The sequence below is a fragment of the Colletotrichum costaricense genome, assembly GCF_030867565.1.
Source record: "Colletotrichum costaricense strain IMI 309622 chromosome Unknown Scaffold_1.1, whole genome shotgun sequence".
Lineage (NCBI taxonomy): Eukaryota > Fungi > Ascomycota > Sordariomycetes > Glomerellales > Glomerellaceae > Colletotrichum > Colletotrichum costaricense.
Window position 1 is genome coordinate 4,614,341 of NW_026848230.1, and position 20,211 is coordinate 4,634,551.

The 20,211-nt window shown below is 52.7% G+C and overlaps 7 protein-coding genes across 7 annotated transcripts; 5 read left to right on the top strand and 2 right to left on the bottom strand.

Annotated features, from left to right (window-relative positions):
• Positions 1 to 1,058: 1,058 nt before the first annotated feature.
• On the bottom strand, positions 1,059 to 1,681 carry CCOS01_01557 (uncharacterized protein; the record flags this gene model as incomplete). The annotated part of the gene is made up of 3 exons (XM_060449751.1): positions 1,059 to 1,148; positions 1,198 to 1,531; positions 1,614 to 1,681. The coding sequence occupies 3 exons, from the start codon at positions 1,679 to 1,681 to the stop codon at positions 1,059 to 1,061; spliced, it is 492 nt and encodes a 163-aa protein (XP_060321189.1).
• A 1,582-nt stretch (positions 1,682 to 3,263) lies between these two features.
• On the top strand, positions 3,264 to 5,015 carry CCOS01_01558 (MYB DNA-binding domain-containing protein; the record flags this gene model as incomplete). Its single annotated transcript, XM_060449752.1, has 1 exon — positions 3,264 to 5,015. One exon carries the CDS (start codon positions 3,264 to 3,266, stop codon positions 5,013 to 5,015), a length of 1,752 nt encoding a protein of 583 aa, XP_060321190.1.
• Positions 5,016 to 5,883: 868 nt separating this feature from the next.
• Positions 5,884 to 7,154, top strand: CCOS01_01559 (ribosomal family S4e; the record flags this gene model as incomplete). Its single annotated transcript, XM_060449753.1, has 3 exons — positions 5,884 to 5,897; positions 6,091 to 6,513; positions 6,803 to 7,154. The coding sequence occupies 3 exons, from the start codon at positions 5,884 to 5,886 to the stop codon at positions 7,152 to 7,154; spliced, it is 789 nt and encodes a 262-aa protein (XP_060321191.1).
• Positions 7,155 to 10,776: 3,622 nt separating this feature from the next.
• Positions 10,777 to 11,007, top strand: CCOS01_01560 (uncharacterized protein; the record flags this gene model as incomplete). Its single annotated transcript, XM_060449754.1, has 1 exon — positions 10,777 to 11,007. A coding segment is annotated over one exon (231 nt), but the record flags the coding sequence as incomplete, so codon positions are not given.
• A 410-nt stretch (positions 11,008 to 11,417) lies between these two features.
• CCOS01_01561 (uncharacterized protein) lies at positions 11,418 to 11,841 on the bottom strand (the record flags this gene model as incomplete). Its single annotated transcript, XM_060449755.1, has 3 exons — positions 11,418 to 11,508; positions 11,652 to 11,738; positions 11,786 to 11,841. The coding sequence occupies 3 exons, from the start codon at positions 11,839 to 11,841 to the stop codon at positions 11,418 to 11,420; spliced, it is 234 nt and encodes a 77-aa protein (XP_060321193.1).
• An 820-nt stretch (positions 11,842 to 12,661) lies between these two features.
• On the top strand, positions 12,662 to 14,691 carry CCOS01_01562 (glycolate oxidase; the record flags this gene model as incomplete). Its single annotated transcript, XM_060449756.1, has 5 exons — positions 12,662 to 13,021; positions 13,073 to 13,472; positions 13,536 to 13,754; positions 13,827 to 14,225; positions 14,285 to 14,691. The coding sequence occupies 5 exons, from the start codon at positions 12,662 to 12,664 to the stop codon at positions 14,689 to 14,691; spliced, it is 1,785 nt and encodes a 594-aa protein (XP_060321194.1).
• A 1,066-nt stretch (positions 14,692 to 15,757) lies between these two features.
• On the top strand, positions 15,758 to 19,576 carry CCOS01_01563 (RNA-dependent RNA polymerase; the record flags this gene model as incomplete). Its single annotated transcript, XM_060449757.1, has 2 exons — positions 15,758 to 18,581; positions 18,636 to 19,576. The coding sequence occupies 2 exons, from the start codon at positions 15,758 to 15,760 to the stop codon at positions 19,574 to 19,576; spliced, it is 3,765 nt and encodes a 1,254-aa protein (XP_060321195.1).
• Positions 19,577 to 20,211: the final 635 nt, after the last annotated feature.

Genomic DNA, 20,211 nt, shown 5'->3' on the forward strand with positions numbered 1-20,211 from the left:
TGGAATGACTGGGGTTGCTGCAAAGGCGCGTATTTTGTTGGGGTTGGATAGGGATGTTGAGTTTCTTACTAACCGGATTCTCTAACCCTAACCCCGACGATGATCGGATTGGTGTATGTTGATCGAGGCGTGGGGCTTGACGCGTTCACACTGTGCTCTGGCTGCCTTAGGTGTCCATGCGCGAGCAACCGCGTCGCCTCTTTATTAGAAACAACAAGGTTTAAGCACCCCCTCTCCAACATATATATCTGTTTATTGGTTCAATTGTGGAAAGAAGAGCTGCGCCATGGTACCTTATTATTTGGTAGACTCTCAGATAGATTTAGATTTTTTTTGAAAGAAGATTCTGAAGGGCTTCTATTGCCTCACGTCATCATTCTAGGCATGATTTCAGGTAGGTACATGATGAAAGAACGGCAGGTTCACCACGAAGCGCAGGCTTTCACCGTCACCCGCCGGTCTCACTGGAGAAACTTCGATCCTATCGTCTGCATTTGACGAAACGTTGTTGGCGTTGTCCACTTCTTCGTTTGTGGCGAAAAACAAGTTGGCTTCAGCTACGCATGTCTATTCGGGCACTAGAAGCTGTGCACCTCATGCTGCTTGTGCCGACTTCTTAGCTCAGATGCCAGGTGGGCCTGTCTCACCTTGATATACTTTGATGAAGTCCATGATGTAGAACTCTTCTCCAGTGTATTGCTATAGAATCTTGTGTGATATTCATACGATTGCGAGGGTACTGATGTTGGAGCTTTGGACCCTTTGGTTGTGGTTAAAAGCTCGTGTGGCGACGAACGGCCGTATAAGTGGGTTCTGCCTCTCGACTACAGGCAAACACAGAAACACGCTGAATGAGAGCACTCTTTGCGCTTCTCTCAATTGAATCTCATTACCTCCGAAGATCTACCGGGATTAAATGGGGACCAGACGGAGAAGCACTCTCTACATATGGATGCACTATGGATTGTTCAAACAGACTCGACTGAGGACCCTCACTTGAGGCTACGGTTATTGCAGAGGCCCAACCCGTTCGGAGAGAGTCTTATCTTCAGACCCTATCATTGCTGCTTCTTTTCCAAGTTCTTGAGAGGGACATCCTTTCCGAAGAGGCCTAAAAGGTAAGCCGTCCTGGTCAGACAGAGAAGGGCCTGGGATTGTTAGCACAGCACATGGCTAGAAATAGAAGGGTGGTCGCACCGTGACACCCACGTTGCCCCAGGCCATGGAATTCCAGCTCGCCACGTCGAGGAAGCGATCGAGGCCCATAACGTGATAGCATACGTAAATGTGACCAAGGTCGGCTATCCAAAGAGCAACGAGGTAGCCGCGCACAACCTTTAGCTCGTTGGTGAGGTTGAGCACGGCTAGCCCGACCATGGCCATGAGCAGGTATATATTTCCGAGCTGGAGGGCCACGAGACGGGCATTATCAGATTTCGCAGTTGGCACGGCGGCCGAGATGGCGCCCTGTACGATCTGCTCGGATATGAACCAATCCGGATTAATAACGGCCCCTAGGAAACCGCCGACGCTTTTGAGAAAACGCGCATCAGCTCAGTGGCGGGTGAGAATTGGATTGCCAGGGTGGCGAGAGAGTGTGAGAGCGAACGTACAGTGAGATGGGCTCGAAGACGGTGAAGACCAGTCTAGGGAAGGTTGGAAGAGCCGCAGCCGCCGCCATGGTGAAAGTAGTGGCCGTTGGTACCGGTCAGCTAGTGAGAAGTGGGATGGAGGGGGATTGAAAGCGGTGCAACAACAAAGGTGGTCACCGAACCCTTGTTGATGTTCTATGGAAGGGACAGGTGTTTTCTCGAAGACGGAGGGGCGGTTGACAGGCAGGCAGGGCAGGCAGAATTTTGAGGCCAGAATGGGGGCCGAAGAAGGCGAATAAAGGTAGGGAGGGGCAACAGGCAACGCAATTGATCAGACCGAGAAGCTGTGAGACGTTCTTTCAGCTCGGTGGAGGGTTTGTGGTGTGGTGGTCACTGTAATGTGTCATGCAAGAATTCGGAGAGGCGGAGGCGGAGGCAGAGACCACGGACGGTGGTAAATCGGAGCGAGACACATGTCTTGGGTACATGAGGTAAGGTACACTGGACGGATGCCGTACGGAATAATAGGTAGTGAGCAACCCAGACCATGGAAGCCGTAACACAGGTGCTCAGGAAGATGCCTCTGAGGTTGCCGGCTTCGCACCGAGCTGGGTTGAAGCTACGCAGGCAATGGAAGCAGGTTACGCAGGTTGGCAGGACCCAATTCAGGCTCAGGGAAAGGGAGATCCATCATCCTGTGAACCTAAGGTGGGACGAGAGGTGTGCACGGTGAGCCATCTAGTCAGTGCCTTGCCCGACTTGCCAATGTCTGTCAAACTCAAGGTTAATCAGTCCATTGCCTGCTGGCAGATTTCTCTTGCTAAAGTTGGGCAGCCATCAACTCTTTTGTCCTTCCACAGTACCTTGATAGGGTAAATAGATGTATGGACCTGCTGTCTGCCTGGTATTGAGGCATCAAGGTATCTTCTATTACCTACAAGTCACCTTTGTGACATATGCGTGGTCATGACATGTGTATTGAAGAGAGAGGCAAAGAGACCGAGACTGACAGAGAAAGCTGCGTGCCGGCGCGGAGAAGAAGAAACGGGCTTTCGCTGGGCAGCAGCCAATGATAACCACAAAGTATTAAAGTTACTTGGCACACCCGCCGCCGCTGCAGGTTGGTATCAGCAAATACCGCAAACCCAACCGCGCTAGTCTCATTTGCCGCTTCTACGGTGGAGAATCTTCACGTGGAACTTCCATCGTTGGGCAAATCTTCTAGGAGGAGCCCTGCAGCCATGGTGCCTGTGGTGAGCCCGTCTGCCTGTCAAGCCGGGCCCTGAAATGCTGTAAGCCAATCCTTAGCTGCTTCACGCTTTGCTTTACTGGTAGATACCCTTACCTACCCACGCTACCTTACCTCCCGCCTTCCATTCCTAATGCTCCCCTCCGCCTTTCGGTCACCTCAATCACTGCCCGTCTTTGCTACCTGAGCAAACTCGTTGAAGACTCGAGTCCAAGTCTTGTCTTCGTCTGCTCCTCCTCCTCCTCCTCCTTCTCCTCCTCACCATCCTGCCCGCACGCCGCCGACCTTACACCCATCCATCCCGCGTCCATTGTCTCTCCTTCTTTCCTTCGCCTCTCCCCTTCACTCCTCTTCTCTTCGCCTGTGTTGTTTCCTACCTCAAATTTTAAACCAAATGCCCACTCCGACTTTCCTAGCCCACGATGGCCTACATCGAGCCACGCCTCATCCACCTGCTGAACGATTCCACCACGCCACAGCTCGCTCACGCTGATCTGCCGCCCCTCCGTCTAGCCTTCTCTCGTCCCTCCGAGAGGCCCTTCCCACTCGAGCCTGAGACCACCCATCGCGAGGAAAACACCAAAGGGCCCTCGCTCGCCACCACCCACGGAGCCCCACCACAGAATCCCGGCACCCTCGACGACAGCTTCTCCGCACGAGATTCACGAAAGGATGACGAACTACCAATCGATCGGGGAGCAGTCAACAGCACCGCGCACTTACAATTGAGACTGCTCTTGGGCGACGACCGAGATAATGTAGACTCCTCCTTTTCTCTGAGCAAGATCCTCGATGAGGTGCCCGAAAACAAAGATGATTCCGCAAATAAGAAGAGGCACCGCAACGTTGCCACCAAGGATGACTTTGTGCAGCTACCACAGCCGGTCAAGAAACAAAAGCCAATTCAACCCCAAGTCATGCCGACTATGCCGCCTATTATCAATGGCTTACACGAACCTCCCCCCGATGCTGCGCTGTTCCCGCCCATCGCCTCCAACGACTTCAACGAGCCCGAAAGCAACCAGCTCAAGCCGCTTCGAGATTTCGCGCCTGTGCCCGAGGAGAAGGATATGGAAATGGAGGTTGAGAAGCCCGCTGAGGCTGACTCGACAACATCCAAGAACTCGAAATCTAGTGGTGGCAAAACAAGGAAGAAGGCGATGAAGCCGAGGCGCAAGTGGTCCGAAGCTGAGACAAACCACCTACTGCTGGGTGTCAATCGGCACGGCGTTGGAAAGTGGACCGACATCCTTGCAGACCCCGACTTCAACTTCAATGACCGAACTGCGGGCGACTTGAAGGACCGGTTTCGCACCTGCTGCCCGAACGAGTTGCGCAGGACTAACAGCGAACCGAAGATTACAACTGCTGCTGCCGCGCCGCCAACGACTCCAACCGAACCAAAGGCCAAAGCTAAAACGGGTCTGCTGTCGGAAAATATACTCATAGCCCAAGATGAGGCTGCAGCCAGCGAATCGTCCCAAATGACACAGGCTGATTTGGACGCCTTTCCTAAGATGAAGAGGAGTAGGGCGCACCGCAAGAAGCTGGAGGATTTAGCGGAGCTAGGAATACACGGTCCATTCAAGAAGTCTCACAGAAGAGAAAGACGGCCTTTTACCGACCAAGACGACAAGCAAATACTCGAAGGGCTGGACAAATATGGACCAGCCTGGACCAAGATCCAGAGAGACCCACGCTTTAGTCTGTCTGGAAGACAACCGACCGACCTAAGAGACAGGGTTCGGAACAAGTACCCCAGCGTTTATGCCAAGATTGAGAAGGGACTCTTCCAGCCCCAGGACGGGCGAGGGGGCGATACCCTCGAACCAACGGTTAGCATGAGCATCTCGAATACTCTGCAGCCCAACAGGCCACCTCCAATGGAGGCAGCATTGAATAGAACCAACTCAAAGGAAGACCTCCCTAGGTGGCCTTTGTCTGTCGTTGACAATGGAGAGGTGCCTGCCAGTCAGCAGACCTTCGACTTTGGCGAAACAACTACGGCGACATTCATGGGAAGTGCGGGAGAGATGGACATCTCTCGCCTACTGCTGGACGACTCACAAGTCGCCAGCTCGATCGCGATATACGCACCCGATCAGACGTCTGAATCGACGTCACCACAACGTTCCGCTGGGTGTTGGAATCTCAATAGCCCTTCGGCAGCTTGATCTTCATCCTGCTGCGTCTTTTCAGTGGCCTAGTACACTTGCTAGGTTTCGACCTCTTGCCTTGTGTGCAGGAATTTGTGTCGAACATTAGAATCAAAAGTGCTACGTATTGTTTGCTTACGTGGCGTACATGGAGAATTGGGGTGCTTCGCTACCCGAACGGTCGTTTCTGGACATAGATCTATACCAATTGGGGTTCCGTAATCACATTTTGGAGATACGGCGCATAAACAGGTATCTTTGGCCAAGGATGGACAAAAGGGGGTTTGGAGTGAATTAGATGGACTACGGTCGTTTCTGTGCAAGAACGAGTTAGTGTTCCGGACAGGCTATCTGGATAGAGTGTCGAGATCCGGGCACTGTGAGCTAGAAAGCACCAATCGCTAGATGATTGTATTGAATATAGTGCACACGACCGGTACACACTATGAACCTGGAATTCTTCACGCCCCGATATGCCAATGATGGAACTTGAATAGTCTCGGACAAGAGGTGCCCATTAGGTATTGTGCTTTTGGTGGGGCCGCTGTCATCGGCCTTACCAGCAAAGCCCGTGTTGCCATGCGCCGGCCGTGGACGGATCCACCAACCGCCGAATTAACGGAGCACGAGAGCCAAGTGGATCAAGCACACGGACCATCTCGCTTAATCGAGTTGACCACTGAATGTCGCCGGATTATCGAAGCCCCGCTCCTGCTTGTGACCGCCCAGAGACACAAGTGTAGGGTTCGAAAAACCTACGCCTCACAGAAAATTTCCAGCCCGATCCCTCTGTACTCCACGTCCCGAGTTGAATCTGAGTATCTCGACTTCGACCTTCACACCCACCGACCAGATACCCCCATAGGCTAATCGGCAGTCAGACAAAATGGGCAAGGGACTGTAAGTACTTGATACCCAATCCTCATTTTCAATCTCAATATTGTCATCGACGCGATTCGGGATTCTGTTTGTCGCTCGAGCGATTTTGACTTGCCCGCCGCGACGAACTGAAGGAAAATTTCGAAGACAATATTCCAGATCATGATCGAGCCCATTCTCGACACGAACAAATATTCTGACAATGCCCTCACAGCAAGAAGCACCAGAAGCGCCTTAGCGCGCCTTCGCACTGGCTCCTGGACAAGCTGTCCGGAACCTACGCTCCCCGCCCCTCGGCCGGTCCTCACAAGCTTCGCGACTGCTTGCCGCTGATCGTCTTCCTCCGCAACCGCCTCAAGTACGCCCTCAACTTCCGCGAGACCCGCTCCATCCTCATGCAGCGCCTCATCAAGGTCGACGGCAAGGTCCGCACCGACATGACCTACCCCGCCGGCTTCATGGACGTCATCACCATCGACAAGACTGGCGAGAACTTCCGTCTCATCTACGACACCAAGGGCCGCTTCACCGTCCACCGCATCCAGGCCGAGGAGGCCGAGTACAAGCTCGGCAAGGTCAAGCGCGTTCAGCTTGGCCGCGGTGGAATCCCATTCTTGGTCACGCACGATGCGAGAACGTGAGTTTGCACACTCTGCACTGGTTCTGTCAGACATCATTCAGCCGTTGGATCAAGCTTTGGTCGATTCGTCATCACCCAAAATGCTCTCTTGTTCAATTCCTGGAATAAGACTTCCCAATCATATGAAATCCCCTTCCCTTTTGAAGTGGGAGGGAGGCGGAATTGCAACGTCAAAAAGAAGAATATTGGCCGATTACGAAGAAAAGAGATTGGAGCTATACACATCCGACGGCTGTAATGTATCACCCCGTCCGAACCCTCTTTGCTGACTCTTTTATCTCTATAGCATCCGCTACCCTGACCCCCTCGTCAAGGTCAACGACACTGTCAAGATCAACCTTGCCACCGGCAAGATTGAGGACTTCATCAAGTTCGACACCGGCTCCATTGCCATGGTCACCGGCGGTCGCAACATGGGTCGTGTCGGTGTCATCACCCACCGTGAGCGCCACGACGGAGGTTTCAACATCGTCCACATCAAGGACGCCATTGACAACACCTTCGCCACCCGTGAGTCCAACGTCTTCGTCATCGGCTCCGAGAAGCCCTGGATCTCCCTGCCCAAGGGCAAGGGTGTCAAGCTCTCCATCGCCGAGGAGCGTGACCGCCGCCGCGCCAACGCCCTCGCCGGCAACTAAGCGTCTTGTCTTCCTCTTCTACGAAATGATGAAGGTTGCGCGTGAGTCTGCTGCGTGTGCTGCAGCCAGGCTGCTCCGAAAGGTGACACCTCGGCTGCATTGCTACACACTTTCGTGAATGTCTCTTCTCGGAGACGGAAACGGTTATTTGGGTCGGGCAAATGGGATTGAGCATGATCAAAAAAATTACGGAGTCTAGGGCTGATTTTAGAGTTGTCGGCTTCGACTATCCTGCAGATAGCTGCGGCCAATACCAAGCCATTGAAGGTCACTCTTCCGCCCAATCTTGAGTTCCCATATGCCTCGCTCCGTGATGTTGTCTTGTGAAAACATCGTATCCTACCTCCACCTGGGAGACTGCGACGTAATCACGTACCATTGCACCCTTGACGTATTGTTGTCCGCTGCGTAACGTCTCTTGGTGTCTATTGATTCAGAACTGGCCACATGGAAGTGAAAACCGCACAGCACAGGCTTCCCAAGTCTTGACAATTAACGTAACTCGATAAACATTGTGGCTAGCGTGCAGACCCATAAGTTCCACAAAGTGATTCGATGTATTCACTTTCGCAACGTCCTCATGGGAATCCATTAGAGGCTTTCCCCCCATGCAGCTTGCCCTCGGAGATAACATCTGCCAGACAAACAATCATGAACCCCTCCATAAAGCCTTCCACTAGCAGCACGTCCTTAGCTCGAGGCATCAGCCATAAACCACTCATCACCCCAATATATACCTGCCCGCTAGGTAATTCTCATCTTACCATGCACCGACCTTTCCCCATGCTCAACTCCCAAGGAAAGGGGAAGCGCGGGTTATACTTCGTCAAAGCACACAGCCATCGAGAGGAAGCGACAAAGTAGAGCGAAGGACAGACAAGGGCCGCAGTTACATCGCCAAGTTTCCCGAGGGGCCCAAAACCAGTCGACCACTAAGCCCACACGGAAAACCACGACCGCACAGTAGGTAACCGGTCTCGTGCCCTCTGCTGCATGCTTGTATGACGCAGGCTCACCCCGGCAGTCCACGTTTGGTCTACAGCCACGAGATCGTTTGGACATAGGTACTGTGCAGCATTCTTACGCGCACACACACACACACACACACACACACACACACACACACACACACACACACACACACACACACACACACACACACACACACACACACACACACACACACACACACACACACACACACACACACACACTCATTCTCCAAGGTGTGTGTGTATGTCTACCTCGAACCTGCTGTGGATGATTGCGGGGGAGGAGAAGGAGCGGGAACCAATTCCCAGGCAGTAGGATCCGAGTAGGGTAGCTACCTTAGGTAATTTTGTCTACCCCAGTGGAAGTTCTCACCGTGACCACCTCAAATCGATTGGTCATTGCATTACGAAAGGGGGCAATAACTCTTCGGTTTTGCTGTCGAAGGGGTACTGCATATCTCTCCCCGAGGAAGAAGGGGGGGGGGGGTGGAGGCGAGATTCTCGTCCTCTTTGAGAATGTTTCGATACCACGACTTTTTGGGGCCTGATCCTGATTCCGGGGTAAAAGGGCTGTCTGAGAACTTTGGTACAACGACGGTGAGCAGAATGGCTCTATGGCGGTTTCGTCATAACTCACAATCGTGGTTTGCAAGCCCGAGAGGCGAAGCATTTCCAACGAGGCGGCTTGTGCCTGAGCCATAGAAGTCACTGCAGCTGATCCCAAATCAACCTGCTGACACGGTTTGCCAGTTTGTATTAGAAGAGAGGGGGACGCCATAGCCTCCGTCTCTCATGACTGTTTGCTGCTCAACGTCTGAGCTGACGAATAATGTAAATATTTCATGTTTTGAGTTCTTCGTGACCTGAAATGAAGGGCAGCTGAAGCATCCGCAGTATCTCCCGGCTACCAACTTCTCGTTGTCTAAATTGTTTTACGTTTGTGGAGGTGGAACATTCCCCCCGCCATTGTGGTTACTCAACCCCGCCGTAACACACGCACTGCCAGAACCCACCGGCAGAGTCTATCTAGCCTTGGAGCCAACGTGCTACCAGCCTACCACGCTGGGCGGTTAACGAAACATCAGACTAACCTACTAAGTCCCTCAAGACTCTTAGGGCAATCCTGGAGGGACATCAATACTCCGGTTTGAAGCCCAGTGGAACACGTTGAAGGTTCGGAACGAGGCATAAGCGTTGTTGGCTGAAAGCTACCTTGGTTCGTTTCGTTCAATGGGAGGGACCCTGAACACGCCCAGCTAGGCTTTGGCAAGAAAGGAACACCACCAGGTAGGCGGCGAACGACATGCCTTCCGGCGACTTTGCCGCCTTATGTGAGACACAGGCAACCAGTCAGGAGTGTGCGGGGGAATACGACGCAGCTCCCCCGGGCACAGGGCGTTGTTTCTTTGCTTTGTTCTAGAATCCGCATGTTTGTACGCTACGGAGACTCCACGATATGTGGACCGTTAAGCAAGCGTTCTCGTGGTTGGCGGCAGCTTCGATCAGGGTTCGGGATTTCCATGGCGCGTTGAGATTGATCAAATCCATCAGAGCAGGCAGACATTCTTAGGCGAAAGTCCAAGGCTATCATACCACCGCTAGCTGACACTGATAATAGCGCGGATTACGACTGTGAGATGGTCTCTGTGATGCTAGTTGACTCTCGGTAGAGGAATTATGAGAAGGAAAAGCCCTGCGAGAGGCTCTCCTGGCCTGGGCATTCCGACTTCCGACCCTGGCCTGAGTACCTGGAAGTCCATGCAGCATCCAGGCTACCTTGATTTGGACCGATGATCGAATCTCATCGATTCTTGGGGCCGCATGGCTAGCAGCAAGGGGGATTGCGTTACAGGCTTGCGGCGTGGGAGGCACGCATCCACTGATGCACTGAAAATCCTTTGGGCAGGTCGACAGGAGGGCTGAGCGGGCGTTGAAAGAGTGGCGGTTTGTCATCGGAAGCCGCACACTTTGGAGATGAGAATTCCTTTTCGTGACTATTAAACATTCCGCTGTCTTGCTTGCAATAGAAGAGAACAGTATGTCTCATTGCTTTAAGAGAGTGTAATGGTTCCGCAAAGCCATAGTCTCACCGCGTGTGACGTCCGGTCTGGGGTATGCACCTCGGACGCATCGCTGACATAACTTGAATTCTGAATGATGGTGTCTCCAAATTAATAGTAGCTGAGGTGGTGGTCGGGGTCAATGTAATTGCTTACCACCTCCGCCCGTAATGAGTACTTGGGACACCATTGAGCTTATGCCAACCTGTCTTCTGGAGGTCAGATGACAGAAATGTCATCTACTGCAGATGGAACGAGAGGCTGAGCTGCTTTGCCTGACTGCTTCGTCGCATACTGTGTAGGCATCTACCTACTCAGTGCTACTGTGGGTTCTGTTATCTTGACCTCGGAAAACCTCCGTGTCGGCGCTGCCATCGGGAACGGACTTCCGGGGCACACTCAGTGGGTGGGACAGCCAGCACCCTCATCTCGGAATACTTCTCTTCGTACAGTTTCCGCTGAAAGACTGTAGACCCCATGCCCGCCCTTGATCCACCAGGCGAGTGCGACCTCGCAGTGGATTGCCTTCTGTGAGAGAATGTCCAGAAACCTGCATTCATATCCACAGGTGAGGAGGCATATTCCAGCCGGCAAGCGGCACCCTCACGAACTTCTTGTTTGGCTGGCCCCGGAAGCCAACGGCCTGCGTCCTCGGCGGTCACCGTAGGCCACCGTTACCCCTCGTGCGAGACCCACTGCGGACTCTACACCGACCAGGCCGGGGCGCGGGGGTTCGTCAGAAATCAGGGCTCTTTTGTCGCTCACAAGAGGCTGGAAATCGTGGTCATGGGAAGAGATTGAAATTTTCTCGGCCCCCTGTACCCATGCTGTTCGTTGGGGGTACGCCAGCTCGCCTGCATTTTCTGCGTCAGTGGCATCTCGAGTCTGTCAGGCTTCATCAGTATTGCCCTTCTCCGTCTCACCGTGTACAACTCAAGGGCAGCAGGGCACGAAGTCCGTCAGCCTTCCGAACTCGACATTCGATTCGCTTGCCAGTGGTAATTTGTGGCTGCCGTTGCCGTGAACTTCAGTTACGTCGGTGAGAAGTCCAATTCAAAGAGTGGGATGCTGTTGGTAATCAGATTTCCAGTAGACCAACTGCGGAAGGTTGTTGCTGCCCCCCATCCATCGTTGCTTGAGCCACCCCACGAAACGGGGGTCACACCTGCATCACAACCCAGCATCAGTTCCTACTGATGACGTGAAAGGCTCTACCTTGGTCCATTATCGAGCTCGTGTCCATGCTCACTCAGACCTTCGATGCTGGCCTCCTTTTTCGCATCAACTCCGATGACACTGTTTCTGTTGCCGATTAGTTCATTTTCGAGCCCTCAGTCACCCAGCGTCGCCGAGAAACGTTGAGCTACACCACGCCCGGAGAGATCGCGAATCTGTATCGAACCTGTTCGTTTATCTTCGCCTTGTCGCTCCGCGGGGAAACATACCGTTCACCGAGAACATCGACGACTTCGGATTGTTTCAGCTTCGGCATTTTCCCCGCCTGTCCCCGGATCCAGTCCTCATTGTCGTGTCTTTACGGAGTAGTAGCAACATGGCAAATCCAAGCTCGCCGCTCCACATGGAAAGCTTGCCTGGACCGGTGCTAGTCAAGCGAGGTATTGCAAAGTACCTCATCGTGGAAAAGTCCAGAGTCTTACCCCCGCTGACAACTCAGGGCTACCACCTTTGCTCACTCGCTAGCCATGCTTTCGTCTTCCTAGCCCGCCGGCTCTTGACTTCTTGACTTTTTGGGCCTGTTTTCCCCTTCTCCAGTGTCTTGATTGGTTGCAAGAACGTCGTCTCGCACCCACTCCATCTGGCTTGTCTGCACCTTGTTCCCAATGTGGGCTGCGGTACGCCCAGGTACTTGACGTCTGGGTCATGCTCTCAACTTCTTCCACAAAAAATGAGCAGAGGCATCGTTGTTAAAGGCGAAGGGCCCCGTTGTCATCCACCATACCCACTTGCCCCAACACTCAGCTTCTTAGCTTGCTTCGTCGGCGATTGCGACATTACCCGTTGATTGGGATATGTGGTCGACGATTTCGCTCGCTTCCTGAATATAAACACATCGTCTTCCTCTTTTTGCTAGATTCACCGTCCCGACTTTGGTTGCCACGGACTCGTTTTCGCGCTATACCTGGACGCTTTTGGCAAAGGGCCATTCGGTAGATCTCTGTATCGTCATCATTTGACAAACTGATATCTGGTCGACTTTCACATCGTCCTAAACTCCGGACATCAGGAAACCCTTTTCACAATTCACAGTGCGATTCGAAGTTACTGGCACAAAATCAGAAGTAGCGCAGGCCGATATCAACCTCGAACGCCGACGCAAGCCATCTCGCCGACGCAACCCACCACTAAACCCTGTCCAGTCCAGCATCTTACCCTGGTCGACCTCTTGGCCAATAACAGACTTTCTCTTCGAGGAATCCGATTTGTGTCCGTGTAGATGGCTCTCATCCCCTGCATGCCGGCCAAACTCTCTGCGAGGCCCCTCCTGAGCCATGGCTTGAGGGGCCGACTCGCTGGGCCCGCTCTCTATGCCGGTCGGAGCTTTTCGACCACGACCACCCGGCGAAGCAGCCCCCGGGCCAGCTCTGAAGGTTCGGCCAACACCTCGCAAAGTGGTTGGCATGGTAATTCAGTATGGGCTGTCGCTTTAGCCGCCGGTGCCGTTGGCTGGGGTCTTGCTCGTTCGACAAAGGACAATTCTGCCACCGCTGGCTTTCTTCCTCTCGGTAGCGGCCTGCTTCCTATAGATGGTCTGTCTCGCCCCGTGACTTATGCAAGCATGGCCGAAATGGAGCAGGTATTCGCATCCTATCATGAGAATGACCTCCGCCTCTAACTTGGTGTGTAGGCCTTGAAGGAGATTCGAAAGGAGCTGGGTGGCGAGGATATTATCTCCACGGATCCCGACGACTTGCATGCTCATGGGTATTCTGAATGGTCCTCGACCAATCCTGATGGCCTTCCGGTTGCTGTCGCATACCCGCGATCAACAGAGCAGGTGGCGACGATTGCACGAGTATGCTTCAAGTACAACGTTCCCATCATTCCTTACTCGGGTGGTTCCAGTCTGGAAGGGAACTTCTCGGCACCATACGGAGGAATCAGCGTCGACTTTGCCTTTATGGACCAGATTCTCTCCTTCAATAAGGATGATATGGACATTGTTGTTCAGCCGAGTATCGGATGGCAAGACTTGAACGAAAAATTGGCAAAAATGGAGAGCGGTCTTTTCTTCCCTATCGACCCTGGTAAGCCAAAATCAGCGCAGGATCTTCCATAAAAACAGGTATTTAGGACTCACGACAAAACAGGCCCAAGCGCAAAGATTGGCGGAATGATCGGTACAAATTGCTCAGGTACCAACGCCGTTAGATACGGAACCATGAAGGATTGGGTAATCAACCTTACCGTTGTCTTGGCAGACGGAACTGTGGTCAAGACTCGGAGACGACCAAGGAAGTCTTCCGCCGGCTACAATCTGAATGGACTGTTCGTAGGATCTGAGGGAACACTAGGCCTTGTAACTGAAGGTGAGTCGGAACAGGCAAATGACCTGGTCCAGCTTGTTACTGCTTCCATGAGTGTTTGCTGACCGCTTCCAGCAACCCTGAAGCTCACTGTTGTGCCCGAAGACTTTTCGGTCGCTGTAGTTACATTCCCCAGTATCAGAGACGCTGCTGCGGCTGCAGCCGAAGTCATGCGCAATGGTATTCCTGTGGCTGCGATGGAAATCATGGACGAGGTCCAGATGAAGGTCGTCAACTTGGGTGGCGCAACAGCACCTCGCGTTTGGCAGGAACTCCCGACCCTATTCTTCAAGTTCTCCGGTACCAAAGCCGGTGTCAAGGAGAACATTGGTCTCGTTCAGAAGATCACCAAGAATCACAAGGGCGGTAACTTCGAGTTCGCAAAGGACGCGCTCGAGCAGAAGTTGCTTTGGTCTGCCCGGAAAGAGTCACTGTGGTCAATGCTGGCCCTTCGTAAGGACGGTGAAGAAGTTTGTGAGTAGCTTGCCCTATGTCTTGGTCAGTATGAGCATCCTGAGACTAACGATGTGTAGGGAGTACGGATGTCGCTGTTCCCTTCAGCCGTCTGGCAGACCTCATCGAGATCAGCAAGAAGGAGATGGACGATATGGGGCTGTTTGCAAGTATTCTTGGCCACATCGGCGACGGTAACTTCCACGAAAGTATCATTTACAACCGGACGATCCCTGAAGAGCGAGAAAAGGTCGAGAGGTGCGTCCACAACATGGTCAAGCGAGCAATAGATATGGATGGAACGTGTACGGGCGAGCATTCGATCGGTTGGGGCAAGAAAGAGTCTCTGCTCCTCGAAGTCGGCTCCGACACCCTCGACGTAATGAAGTCGATCAAGCGTGCGCTCGATCCCAAATGGATCATGAACCCCGGAAAAATCATGGACATTCCAGAGGGCTCAAGGACGAACCAAGGTTCCTCGGTATAGCTATGAGGCCCGTTGACATGAGATGTCACCAAGAGCGGTTGCCATCGCCGAAGCTTTGGTGATTCTCATCAAAAAACGACTGTCTAGGGCTGCGTAAGGACGTCATGGAATATCTACCATCACACAAGCCTTTCGGGTTGGGCTTATGTGGATTGTTCTCTGATCTGTTGCCCAGAATGTGTTACTTAGGTGCCTGAAACGACCAGAAAGGGGACCATACCAAGAACAAGATCGGAAAATTGTTAGAGAGGCATGCCGGCATTTTGCTTGATAAACACTGAATGCCAGACTGTGGTCTTCGATTCGCCGGGAGCTATTCATGTCGTTGCGGCTGTGTTGCTGTTCCAGTCCACAGGAAGCAAGGACCAAAAGCTCAGTCGCAACGAGATACGGATAATGATGAAAATTGAGATGAGATTTAAATCTAATATCAGAGCAAACATCCGATGACAATGATGTGCAGAGTCTAAAGTGGGCAACCGAGTAGGAGATGGAATGAGGGCGGGCAATCGAGCCATGATTGAACTTGGAGATTGCGTTGGGTTACGGGTAGCTGCATGCAAAGTGCTTGGGCAAAGAAAATTCGAAAACTTGAGCAATTTCAATCCAGGAATGATTGACCTGAGGAAAGAGAGACCGGAGTGAATTGCCTGGTCCTCGCTCCTTCTTCATAGGCACCTCAAGTGCCGCGGGCTCAGGGTGCCTTCCTTACCTCGACTTTACCCCCAGCCTTCTATTGTCCCCATCCTCCGCGCCCGTCTTTGCCCTTCCAATTGACCTCACCCTTTGAGCCTCCGACTTCGACTTCGATCTTCCCTTCTGCCTTCATCTAAGACACTCCGCCTAGGCTATCTTGTCGAGAGCCAACCCGTTTAAGTACATACCCGCAGCTCATAGCTGTTTTACGAAATACGTCCTCAGCTTAGCGAACAACCACAGACCAAGAAAACAAACCTGCTCGTACACCATCAGGCAGGTACACTTCAATTATTAATTTTTCAATTGAAACTTGCGGGATATAACAACCAACTCTGCTAACCTTGGCTTCTAGCATACAGTCCGTGTCATGGGAGAAGCAGATGAACCTTGGCGAACATGGCCGGAATTCAGGCTGAAGGTTCGTGGCCTTCCTGAAGCCGTTGATCTATCTGAGCTATACGACTCCTTCCAACAGTATGGAAGTATCTCTTTGCTAGAGATCGGAGAGAATCGGAAAGGCCAACGCGATGGATACGCCCTGGTTCGTTTTGAGCCTCCGCCCAAAGTCAACTTCTGGTCGTCAGGATTCCACATCGTCCGGTACAAGGGAGGCAAGAGCGCCCGTGTGATTCTCCAGACTTTCCGACCGCCTCATGAGACATACTCCAATCTGATAAAGAGTCCCTCAAACCCCAATATCTGGTTCGATTCCAAGATGACACTTGAGGCGGAACGTATGGACTTTGGCACGCGCTTACAGGAGAAGGAGATGATGGTTTTTAAATCCGTGCATAATGGCGTGCGCATCGACATGAGTTTGACCAAGAAGAAGCTTACTCTTCACTTTGATACTTGTCCTGTGGACTCATCAGAAGACCAGAACGGTGACGACGACGACGAGATATTTCACCACAAGTGCGGAATCGAGTTCGCCCGCCTCACTAGTGTTTATCGAGTCGACCGAAATGAAGACATACTTCTGGTCATACCGTTAGAGCTTCCACCTATGTTCTGGACGAAGGCAAGCAGGAAGATGCGAAGCAAGATGGCCGCGGGCAAGACTTCATGGGGCATTACGGACATGTGGGAAAGACGCACAGTCATATTGCACAATGATCAACTGCCGAAAGACTTTCCAATTACACTTCAGTCAGACTTCGAAGATCCTGACTTCATCAATACTGGTCGCTGGACAACTTATAGATTCGCGATCCCAAAAGCTGGAAACGGCACTCTGGAGAAATTCCTGCAGGCTTTAGAGGCCCACAACATCACGGCCATTACTGTAGAGCACTTCGCGACTACCTCTTCGCGACCTCCTCTGCTCGGTACTGTGTTTAGAGCCCAAGCTACCGACAGTCGATTGAGATCTTTTGACCCTGATTCCGATAATCACCACTTGCCCTTCGAGGTCCACTACCAGCTTGAGGTCTGTATCTCACGGGGTATTCTATCAGAGTACTCCATTAACCAGGCATTCATCGACCGACTGCGTCAGATGGACAAGGACCGGGCAAAGTGGATGCTCGAGTACTTTGCGGATCAAGGAAAAAGGGAATGGAACCCGATGGAGATGTTTGGGAGTGGAGAGGCTGCTCTTTACTTTCCCGGCATGAGTATGCCATACTACTGCACCACGATCCGAAAGGTCATTGTCACACCATCGACCATGCACCTTTGCTCTCCAAGCGTCGAATCCTCCAACAGAGTATTGCGAAAGTATAACTCTTATCAAGACCGCTTCTTGAGAGTTCAATTCACGGACGAGCTGTACAGAGGCAAGGTCTACAGCGATGCAGGCAACGAAATCCACCACCGCATTTACCGTGCCCTAAAACAAGGCATCAAGATTGGCAACCGCACCTACGAATTCCTCGCGTTTGGAAACTCGCAAATTCGAGAGTGCGCTGCCTACTTCTTCTGTCCGACCGATCATCTTTCATGCGATCAGATCCGAGACTGGATGGGGCACTTCAACCATATCAAAAATGTCGCCAAATACGCTGCTCGTATCGGCCAGTGCTTCTCTACAACGCGAGAAATCCGAGGTGTCACCGTTCCACAGATTGTACAGATGCAAGATATCGAGCGTCAAGGCTATTGCTTCAGCGATGGTGTCGGCAAAATTTCGAAGCTATTGGCCGAAATGGTAGTCCATGAGATGGGCCAGGATGCGGTTGGAATACCCTCTGCTTTCCAGTTTCGCATGGGTGGCTGCAAAGGCATGCTAGCTGTCTGGCCTGATGCCAAGGGCCTCAACGTTCATATTCGACCTTCACAAGAAAAGTTCAGGGCCCAGTTCAACGGCTTAGAGATCATCAAGTTCGCGCAGTTTTCACCAGCCACGCTGAATCGACAAACCATAACCATTCTTACGACGCTCGGTGTCAAGGACAGTCCGATATTGGATCTTGCTGAGCAACAAATCCAGGGCTACGAGAAGGCTATGAAAGACCGAGTTGCCGCTGTAAGCTTACTGGGGCAATACATTGACGAGAACATGACATCTCTAACAATCAAAGATCTCGTCTGCTGGGGCTTCATGGATGCAGAGATTCAAGAGCCGTTCGTGCTGACAATTCTGGATCTCTGGCGGATTTGGTCTATGAAGCTGCTGAAGGAAAAGGCGCGCGTGGTCGTCGATCAAAGTGCTTTTCTTCTCGGTTGCCTGGACGAAACAGGCACACTGAGAGGCCACAGCCAGGCAACTGAGGGGAAGAATACCAACAACATCGAGGACTTGCCGCAGATCTTCCTTCGAATTCCGAAACCACAAGATGGCGAATTCTACTGCGTCACCGGCGTGTGCATCGTGGGACGAAACCCTTCACTTCATCCAGGTGATATTCGGGTTGTGGAAGCGGTTGATATCCCTGACCTCCACCACCTCCAGAATGTTGTGGTGTTTCCAAGCACCGGTGATCGAGATGTCCCTAGCATGTGCTCCGGGGGTGACCTCGACGGAGATGATTTCTTCGTCATCTGGAACCAAGACCTCATTCCCCAGAACTGGCACCACAAGCCTATGAACTACATCGCACCCAAGGCCCCGAAACTGAAGCGAGATGTCAAGGTATCAGACCTGAGAACATTCTTCGTTCGTTATATTCAGAATGACTGCCTGGCCAAGGTTGCAACTGCACATCTAGCTCACGCCGATCTCTCTAAACAAGGAGCGAACGACAAGAAATGTGAGTTAATTGTCTGCGAGTAACGATAGATACAAATTAACACTGAGTTTCTAGGCTTGAGGCTGGCAGAGCTGCACTCCAAGGCGGTAGACTACGTCAAAACTGCAGATCCAGCTGAATACCCTGACGAGCTCGATCCTAAACAGTGGCCGCATTTCATGCGCAAATTTAATGCATACAAATCCCAGACTACGCTTGGCAAGATCTTCGACAGAATCGTTGAGCAGGAGCTCAACCCTCTCTACGACAAGAAGTTTGACGGAAGGGTATTGAGAAGGTTTGAACTGCCCGGAGAACTTCTACAAAAGGCTCGCAAGATCAAAAATCAATACGACACAGCTATGCGTCGTCTCATGAGTCATCGCGACGTTCACACCGAATTCGAAGCATGGACAGGCTTCATCCTGTCAAAACCCCGGGTTGGCAGCGACTACAAGCAGCAAGAGGACATTGGTCGAGAATCAGCGGCACTCAAGCAAAGATTCCGAGAGATTTGCTACACAGAGGCCGGGAGCAGACGGTTCGAAGACTTCGCCCCTTTCGTGGCTGCAATGTATCAAGTGACCGAGCAAGAGGTCAATGCAGCGCTTGCAGACGAGTACGAAGACGAAGATCACAAGCGACAATCGATGCCCCTGATCAGCTTCCCGTGGATCTTTCACTGGATCATGGGGCGCATCGCCACAGGCAAGGTCAAGATCAAGCCTACCGTCGACCCCGAAGCCAAGGCGGTACCCATGAGGTCGTGCCCTATTCGTCGATTCGAGCAAGATGACAAGGATGCCCATCAGGAGACTCATCTCGACGACGGCAGAGTGGTGCACCACGGTGACCTATTGGAGGTATTTGAGAGCATCACGAAGGAGGCTTCCGGAGTCTCACCGTCACCCGATGAACGCGATGCTGCTACTGGCCAGGAGGAAGAGATACACGTTGAAGAGGAAGACACTGCCATGGACGCCATGGACCGACTGATGGAGAGTGCCTTGATCTAAGGATAGTGAGGCGCCGGACATGGCTTGGTTCTGCTGCGACACGGGCGTTTGACAGGTCATTTCCGTAACGGGAGTCATTAATCATCGACAACGGAGGAGCCGGAGGGGGAGCAGCGATAACGGAGGGGGAGGGCTTTTCTGTGTCACTATTGGGCCTTGATAGTTTCCGAAACAACCCCCATCAGGCGACTCTTCTCTTCATTTTTTGGCTTCTGCCTCATGCAGATAGGTAGACAGGTACAGTTGATGCACAACAATCATCAGGTTCGCTTCTTGACGCACAAGTCGCCCGTTTCCCAAATGCCCACTGTGACCTTAGGGCCCAGGGGTGGTGGTGGTGAAGTCCCGTTTCCGGCTCGTGTCTTGATTACGGATAGATCCTTGGTTTCCCGTACCGAAGGAGGGTAGTCAGGCGGGCAGGCGGGTGAGTGAGAGTGGGCATGGGCTGGTTCACGTTGCGTTGCCGCGGGAAAGTAGCCAGGGCTCAAAGGGGCGCGGGGGGGGGGGGGGGGGGGGGGGGGGGGGTGGGGGGGGGGGGGGGGGGGGGGGGGGGTGTGGGGGGGGCGGGGGGGGGGGGGGAGGGGGGGGGGGGGGGGGGGGGGGGGGGGGGGGGGGGCGAGGAGGAGGTGACATTG